General features: G+C 41.8%; 1 protein-coding gene across 1 annotated transcript; it reads right to left on the bottom strand.

Annotated features, from left to right (window-relative positions):
* Positions 1-59: 59 nt before the first annotated feature.
* LOC108666500 (high-affinity choline transporter 1-like) lies at positions 60-8,916 on the bottom strand (the record flags this gene model as incomplete). Its single annotated transcript, XM_018153385.2, has 9 exons — positions 8,728-8,916; positions 7,179-7,286; positions 6,013-6,168; positions 5,390-5,538; positions 5,011-5,166; positions 4,681-4,810; positions 3,334-3,425; positions 465-587; positions 60-163 (listed from the first exon to the last, which is right to left on the bottom strand). Coding segments are annotated over exons 1-9 (1,187 nt in total), but the record flags the coding sequence as incomplete, so codon positions are not given.
* Between the last annotated feature and the right edge of the window lie 781 nt (positions 8,917-9,697).

The following is a 9,697-nucleotide window of genomic DNA, read 5'->3' as shown; positions in this document are numbered from 1 at the left end:
TGATGGGAGAAATATTTCATAATTTTGACGACTTTCCGCTAAATTTTTGCCTATCTCACAATAGAGCATAGATGGAAGTCGTAAAAATGGCGATGGCGCACGCCACTGCCGTGACGACAGGGATGGCAAGTCGCAGCACAATGTTCATCTCCCGAATGCTGGCCTATAAACAAAAATATTCGAATACATTGGGCTCGTAAAATCAGTTTCTAAATATTTTTTAATGCAAATTATTTTCCTCATTCTATTTAGAAGGTGTGGAAGTGTTGCGAAAAAATATTGGAATCATGAAAGTGTTGAAGATTTGAACCGCAAATTGCCACTGAGGATTAAAATATGCTGGACATCTATTCAGAGAAGGGAATATATTAGTCTAAAAATTCAACCGAAATTAGAAAGTAGATAATTACACTATCTGAAATGAACCACTGATATTTTTATTTAATTATTACTGTATGGCTCACATGAGGTCGGATGACGCCTTTGTAGACGTTGTGTGTGAACATGGACGAGGCGGATAGCACCGAGGAGTCAGCGGACGACATCACAGCGGCCGACACAGCGCCCAGACCTATGAATGCCACCCACTAGTGGCAGGATTAGTGCAGGTTAGTGCTGAGCAGGAACTTTAATGAGGAACGTGTTACATGGTGTTACATTGAAGGATTACGATGTCCTTGTCGGAGATGACCAGGGCATGTGTGAGTTACTGGGATCGCAGTTTGAATCAGTCTTCAGTAACCTCCGCCACTCAAGGGAGGAGAATGAAATCGAAGTTCTCCAGGAGCTGCCAGGTGGAAGGGGGTGGGAGAACATTGAGTTTGGACCAGAAGACATGGAAATAAGTATCAAAGAATTGGCGACGTTCTCAGCACCAGGACCGGATGGAACTCCGGCAGTGTTGTTGAAGAAGTGAGTTGGAACTCTGAAGGACCCGCTCACAATGCTCTGGAAAACATCGATGCTGGAGGGAATTATTAATGAGGGCCTAAAAGTGGGACTGATAACGCCAATCTACAAAGGAGGTGCGAGTGACAGACCTCAAAATTACAGACCGGTGACCTTGATCTCAAAGGTGATCAAGGTTTTTAGGAAAGTAGTGGCCAGGAGGCTTGTCCAGAACATGGAAGAGGCTGACCTGTATAATAAGGAAAACATGGTTTCCGACGAAATCGTTCCTGTTTGTCACAGTTACTTGAGCACCATCACCGCCTTATGGCCCTACTGGACGAGGGAGCTGGTGTGGACGTGGTATACTTAAACTTTGCTAAAGCTTTTGACAAAGTTGACCATGGGGTGCTCTTCAGAAAACTGAGCCTGTTGGGGGTAGGAGGAAATCTGTTAGGGTGGATCCACAACTTCCTTACAAATAGAGTACAAGCTGTCGCAATCGGAAACTCAAAATCGAAAGAAGCGAAAGTGAAAAGCGGAGTTCCACAGGGCTCGGTACTTGGACCGATCCTCTTCCTCATCCACATTGCCGATATCTACTCAGAACTTAACACGCATCTACATCGGCATTTGTGGGCGATACAAGAGTGCTGATGAAGATCACAGAGGACATAGCCTGCGAGAGATTGCAAGACTACTTGTCGAAAATCTATGAATGGGCCCTAGTGAATAACATGCAATTCAACGGTACCAAGTTCAAAGTAATGAGATATAGAGTTGGCACAGAGATCGGGATGACACATCGCTACTTGGCATCAGATGACACATAAATTGAAGAGAAGCAACTAGTTCGAGGTCTCGGAGTGTTTATGTGTACTGAAGCCACGTTCGATGACCACATCGAGGAAATAGTTGCGCTAGGGAGACAGATGATGGGGTGGATCTGGCGGACATTTTGAACAAGAGAAGCAGCGCCGATGATTACACTCTTCAGAAAACCTAGTGCTCCCCAATCTTGAATACTGCTGTCAGCTTTTGGGTGCCGCTCAAGGCAGGTGCGGTGCGGAAACTGGAGGCAGTGCAGCGGACCTTCACGTACAGGATCAGCGGCATAAAGGAGCTGGACCTGAATCAGCTGGCCTAAAGGAGGGCAAATAGACGGAACACGTCCAACGTTACATTCGGGACCCGAGGGCGGGGTGACCTGCCTAGCGACGACTCGGAGACGGAGGACGACGAAGGCGGAGCACCAGCTTGACCTTGGACTAAGAAGTCCTGAACTCATCATAAGGTCATAAAGTCACATATATTTTTAGTATAATACACAAAATAACTAGAAAATTACTGCATGCATAAAATGGATAAAAAAACTTGCAGCGTGAAAACTACAGATTGCTTTTAAATATGATATAATTTATAAAAGTTACATCTATAAAATTGCACATAAACAAGGTAGAAAATTGTTATTTAATACATTATATCAAACAAGAGCCCAAACTTTGAAGATTTCATTCACTGGAAATCCAATCACATGACATAGAATTGAAAATTAGTTGAAGAGCCACAGAGCTAATTATCCTTAAAAATTATATCAAGCAATCAAAATCTATTATATTATATTTAATTATATATAATTGATTTAATTATGTCGGTTATATCAATTTTATATTATATTGAGCTAATATTGAGTTTGAAGCACCACAAAAACAATTTTCATCAAAAAATCTATGACGCTAGGGCTAATATTGGTGCATTATTTTCGGTTTAAACTAAAACACATTTGAAATAATCATGTACGACAATATATGTGTGAAAGAATTTTATCCGGCTAACTTTTATCTTGAAATCGAGGCTATGCTCCAGGGGTAAGAATTGAAATTGTTCAATATTAGAAAAATTAAATGTTAAATCATGCATCGAATCGGAATCAATTTTACCAGAACAATATGATGTTAATTCGGAGCGTGCAAATCTTTCGCACACTTGGGACTCGAGCCTCACAAAAATATTTTCGATAGTTTAACTGATCTGGTTAAAGTTCACGAAAATTTGCACGCCGGCAATCAGAGTAATTTCATTAATTTTACATCTCCTTTTCAACAATTTATTTCATTCACAGGTAAATTCTCGTAGTACATTTTTTTAATAAGTTTATCATATTGTGTTCAGAGTAGTTATATATTACCTGTAACATGTAACGACGGAAAGTACATGTAATCTACGGAAATTTATTACATATTAGCGAAAACCAGATTCAAGATCTTGATCCTGCCAATGTAAGATTTACTGCACTTATTTATTAAATCTTATATATTTATTAAATCTTATATATATTTGCACTTATATTACTTTCTTCAGACCATAATGAGAAAACACAAGAAAACTTTGATTTTATCTTATATGCGAAACAATCAACATGTATTGTTATTATAAAGATCTCACCGACGGGGTGAGGTACTGTAGCACCAGAGGGAGCACGAGCTTGGCTTTCCCGGCCTCCACGATGCTTTGGTTGAAAGGCGTCTGCTCCCACTCTGTGAAGTGAATGAATTTACCCATGTAAATTTCGCATGATAAGTGAGCAATATACCATGAATAGTGAACATGAGCCATTTACCATTTCGCATGATAAGTGAGCAATATACCATAACATACCAACTTAATAGTATGTTATCGACGTTCGCGTGGCGACCTCATTGATGTATGCAAGCATACTCACGGTTTATAGAAGGTCACAGAAGGAGTCCCAAAATTTGAAACAAAAACCAACACCATGGATAACAGCTATAAACTATAATACCTGCGTTGTAACATATCTACCTGAAACATTCCTTCTCGCTTCGTGACACCGACATGTAGAAGAAGTACCCGATAACATCGCTGGCGCTCCGAGTATGAACGCCTTCAAGAACAGACTTGACAAAGGTTTGAGAGAGCATATGTTCAGTCTTGAAATGACTAGCACCTTACGGGCCTAGCATTAAGCCTATTAGCTACCTCAAACCAATGTCAGTGGGAAGATCTGATCAAAAGGCCGGTTTTCAAATCTCCTGTGAATCGGGTCACGAAAAGTAGGTACAAGAATCGGCAATAGGACATGGACCTATTTCTTCAGCGCCGACACTTCAATTGTATATTCTAACTTCTAAGACAAATAATAGTTATTTAACGCCCTTGATAAACAATGATTCAATACTAAAATGATAGGTAAAATCTTTCATCGTCCTTTCTTTTTAATCTCGCCCTTTCATCGCTTATTAAGCTTGCAATTTATGCTGTACCATTTTTAGACTACATTGAAAATCCAAATTAATTTCGTTCAATTTTTTTAGTTGTCATTTCATTTACAACCATCATATGAATTCTGAAGTCTCTCAATCAACACTAATTCCGCAAGCGATTAATGGCAACGTGACGTAAACTGTCGTCATTGAAAATTATTACCATACTTATTTTTTGTTTTTTGAATGCACTGTTTTAATGAATTCTGGTCATAAAATTTTTACCATTTCATGTGACTTTATTTACTCGCTTGAACTTTTCATTGCACTCGATTTAATCGCGTACCGACAGTTTTGCCCATTTATGGACTCGCGTACCGACAGTTTTGCGTCTTAATGGACTCGCGTTCCGACAGTTTTGAGCCTTAATGGACTCGCGTTCCGACAGTTTTGCGCCTCAATGGATTCGCGCACCGACATTTTTGCGCCTTAATGCACTTGCGTACCGACAATTCTGTGCCTTAATGGACTCGCGCACCGACCATTTGCACTTGATGGACTCGCGCACCGACAGTTTTAGCGATGGCCCCTATGAGGACGGCAGGAATGGCCATAACAAAGCAGCCGATGGCCGCGCCGTAGGACAAAATCTGCGCCTGCCTGCTAGTCTTGGCGGACAGCACGCGCTGGAAGTACACCTGCGGACAGAAGATGGAGAAATATAATTAAATATTTTCAACTTTAAACTAAAATTTAAATTAACCAATTTGTTTTCAAAAAATATTGTATTCAGGATAGATACCTGAACTGTAGATTCGAGCAAACAGCAGAAGAAAAAATATTACATGTTTCTGAGACTAAATAATAAGTATTGTAAAATATCATAAAAATGAGTTACCTGCCAAGGGATGCCTCCAAAGACGAGGAGGAATGCATAGTCCCACCATGTGCCCCACTCGTAGGGGTTGTTGGGAGGCTCCCCGAGCCAGTTGGTCGTGTTGGGGTTCAGGGAGCCCGAGTACTCGCTGTGTAGGGAGAACGGCACTGCCAGCCACTGCTCAAACATATATAATGACTTCAGGACATTGGTTTCAGTTGTTGACATCACGAATATATAATTACTTAACAACTAAGCGTCTAAGTCAAGTTTAATTTAACTCTCATGGTCTTTATTGTTTAAGTTATGCATAGTTGTGATTAATTATTTTTATACTCCCGCAGCGTTACTCTCCACGCAACACACAACACGCACTACAAATCTCACACCACACACTCACCAGGCCAATAGCAATACAAAAGAGCTGCACCACGTCTGTGTATGCCACAGAATACAGCCCTCCTACAAGGGTGTACAGCACGGCTATCGACGCCGACACTACGATTGAAATCGCGTCTGGCAAATCCAGGATTACCGACAACGTCGAACCTGCAACAAAAATAAAGCCTCATTGTCAACCTCAAGATAACCTCCCGCGACGGTGAAAATAAAGAATAACTAAGTTGATCCTATGGTACGAAAAATATTATGATAGAAGACGGAGAAGTAACATGGAAAAATATGAGATTAAATTACGGGTCAATGAGATATACACTATAAATTCCATTGCTCTCAAGTAGCCTCCAAGACACCATAAAATGTATGGATCAAGATGAGTATAAGGGGTTCCCACCCACGCTACATATAGGTCCCGCAATGACAATATATGGGCCCATTAGGGTAATATGTAGGCCTTGCGATGGCAATATACGAGCCCCGCAAAAACAATATATGTGTGTCACATGAAGACAATATGAAGGCCCCACAATAACAATTATATGCGGCATGAAAATAACCTGTAGGGGCCCCACAAAAAAATATATGTGGACCAGCAGACCCCACCACCGAAGTTCTACGACCCACCAAGGGCGTCCAGGATGGAGGCAGTCCAGAGGGTCTCGCCAAACAAGGCGGGCAGGTAGAGAGCGCAGCCCCAGCGCTGACCATAGCTCTCCTGTAGAGGGTCTAGCATTGTCTTGTACTCTGCCTCACGCATCTTCTTCGCGAAGAATAGACCGCCTGCAACCGAGAAACTTTATAAAACCTGTATATATATTGGTTAAACTAATTGCAGAGTTAATTACCGGACTCGATTTTGTCCGGTTTTGTACCCCCTGTCCGGTAATGTTACCAATTTTGTCCGGTAATTATTCGAAATTCTTAACCTGGCTGGACCTAGCCTTAGTAGAAAGGTGTCAAGCAACGTAAAGAAGGGTTTTATACACACCTAACCCTAACTCTAACCCTAACCTAACGAGGTTGGCGTTTTTTAGAATGTCCGGTAGTGTAGTTCATTTATTTTCGTGTCCGGTTTTTAAGTACAAACTAATTGTAAGGTACATAACCGGACTCGATTTTGTCCGGTTTTCTAACCCATGTCCGGTAATGTTACCAATTTTGTCCGGTAATTGTTCGAAATTCTTATATATTCTCCGGACAAAATTGCGTCCGGACATTCTAAAAAACGCCAACCTCGTTAGGTTAGGGTTAAAGTTAGGGTTAGGTGTGCATAAAACCCTTCTTTACGTTGCTTGACACCTTTCTACTAAGGTTAGGTCCAGCCAGGTTAGGTTAACGAAAGAACACGAAAGCCTCGTAATAATTAACGAAAATAACGAGGAATATTTACGAATTTATATAACGAATTTATATAACGAATTAGGAGGGATAATTAACGAAAGCCTCGTAAGATTACGGTTAGAGTTAGGACTAGAGGAGTAAAAAGTTTTTTACAAACTTTCTTTACAATTTTACTAAGGTTAGGTTCAGTCAGCAAAGGTTTTATATATAGGTATGTATATATAAGTACTTATATGCAAGTTTTATCGAAGGCCACAGAATGCCTTTTAATAATAATTTTTTTTTTTTCTGGGATGCGAAAAAAGTTTCTTGCTGGCTTACAATCGAGCATTTATAATGATGAAAGTACTTCTGCCCAACTAAACGTATTTATGTGTTTATTTCAATGCATTTATATATATATATAAATTAATTATCATTTTTCTATGCGTATCGAGACTTCGTCTCACCTAAGACGAGACTGACGGCGTAGCCGAAGGGCGCCTGGCAGTACAGGAGGCCCTGCGTGAACGTCGCCTCCGCCGTCCCGTTGATGTAGCCGCCGCCCACCCACGTGGCTGTAGGCCAATGGTATCATTAGGGTAATGATGCTTCTATCATTACAATGTGATGATGCTGCCATCATTGCAGTGTAATGATGCTGCTATCATTACAATGTGATGAAGCTGATATAAGTAAGGAGTAGTGATGTTACTATCATTACAGTGTAATGGTACTTCTATGAACATTGGACTATGAACATTGAGACTCCGAATAGAATTTGAGTATTTTTAAATTATAGCATATCTTGATTCTCAGCACCTGTCATGGTACCCCATCACCTGTCATGTTGTCCAGCACCTGTCATGTTATCCATCACCTGTCATGTTACCCAGCACCTGTCATGTTACCCCAGCACCTGTCATGTTGCCCAAGAACCTGGCATGTTACCCAGCACCTGTCATGTTACCCCAGCACCTGTCATGTTACCCCAGCACCTGTCATGTTACCCTAGCACCTGTCATGTTACACCTGGCACCTGTCATGTTACCCCAGCACCTGTCATGTTACCCCAGCACCTGTCATGTTACCCCAGCACCTGTCATGTTACCCCAGCACCTGTCATGTTACCCCAGCACCTGTCATGTTACCCCAGCACCTGTCATGTTAACCCAACACCTGCCATGTTAGCCCAGCACCTGTCATGTTACCCCAGCACCTGTCATGCTACCTCAGCACCTGTCATATTACCCTAGCACCGTTCATGTAACTCGTTTTACCCCAGCATCTGTCATATTACCCCAGCACCGTTCATGTAACTCATGTTACCCCAGCATCTGCCATATTACCCCAGCACCGTTCATGTAACTCGTGTTACCCCAGCACCTGTCATGTTACCCCAGCACCGTTCATGTAACTCGTGTTACCCCAGCACCTGTCATGTTACCCCAGCACCGTTCATGTAACTCGTGTTACCCCAGCACCTGTCATGTTACCCCAGCACCGTTCATGTAACTCGTGTTACCCCAGCACCTGTCATGTTACCCCAGCACCGTTCATGTAACTCGTGTTACCCCAGCACCTGTCATGTTACCCCAGCACCTGTCATATTACCCCAGCACCTGTCATATTACCCCAGCATCGTTCATGTAACTCTTGTTACCCCAGCACCTGTCATGTTACCCCAACACCGTTCATGTAACTCTTGTTACCCCAGCACCTGTCTAATTACCCCAGCACCGTTCATGTAACTCTTGTTACCCCAGCACCTGTCTAATTACCCCAGCACCATTCATATTACCCCAGCACCTGTCATATTACCCCAGCACCGTTCCCCAGCCTCCCCAGCACCCCAGCTTGTTACCCCAGCACCTGTCATGTTACCCCAGCACCGTTCATGTAACTCTTGTTACCCCAGCACCTGTCTAATTACCCCAGCACCTGTCATGTAACTCTTGTTACCCCAGCACCTGTCATGTAACTCTTGTTACCCCAGCACCTGTCTAATTACCCCAGCACCTGTCATGGTCATGAGGCCCACGAACGGCCCGATGCTCCTGCCGGCCAGGATAATCTCGTCGGAATTATCCTTTTTACTCCTGCGTCGCCAGGCAGCGTAGATCCCGACGCCAAGGATGAGGGCGTAGAATAGCAATATGGCCACCAGCCCTGCCACGTTCAGCGCCATTTTCCCAACGATTAAATGAGGAGACTATGAAGACGAAAGTAGATTTTTAACGCTAAGTCGTCACTGGTCCACAAAGTGCCACCCCTGCGAAAACGATGAAAGTATCTTTGGAACATTCAGATATTTATTGACTCAGTTATTGCTATGGAGATAATATTACGCTAAAGGTTTGGTATAGAATTGGCATTAACCCATTAATGCCGAGAATTATTTTCTGAACTTTTTTCGGTTCCTTGTGAGAATATTATCATTTGTGATGGTAATAAATAAAAAATATGTTCATATATTTATTTTTCGTTGTATGCGAAAAATTATATATTGGTTTCATATGGAACCGCTCGGCATTAACATAACGTTTCTTCAAACAACACTTTTTCCGATAGTAAGTCAAGCAAGGTTATTCATAATGGATAATACGTAATATACGTATTCATAATGGACAATACTGATGATAAACCAATCATGCTAGAATACAATTTAATTTTTGGCATGGAATGCTTCCATTCATTCAGAATGAAAAAGGAAGGTTGCCCATTATACGAATGTTTGTGGGCGCGTTGGCCACATTGTTTGCATATGAAGTGCTTCTGATGACTCTTTGCTGGCCGATGTTTTTGACTGTTGTGTTGCACTTCATCAAGGATCGAAGTAGAAGGGTGCACTATAGACCTTGATTGTTTTATTTAGGTTCTCCTGCATTATCGCTTTTCCTAACCGATCTTTTCAAAAATTCATTGCAGTTGCCATTCTTTTTTTAAGTTTTTTGAGAAGCCAAATTAAATCAAAATAGATATCACATAT

This window comes from Hyalella azteca, unplaced genomic scaffold, assembly GCF_000764305.2.
Source record: "Hyalella azteca isolate HAZT.00-mixed unplaced genomic scaffold, Hazt_2.0.2 contig4352, whole genome shotgun sequence".
NCBI classification, from domain to species: Eukaryota; Metazoa; Arthropoda; class Malacostraca; order Amphipoda; family Hyalellidae; genus Hyalella; species Hyalella azteca.
The sequence above is the reverse complement of the archived record's forward strand: the minus strand, read 5'-3'. Positions and strand labels throughout refer to the sequence as shown.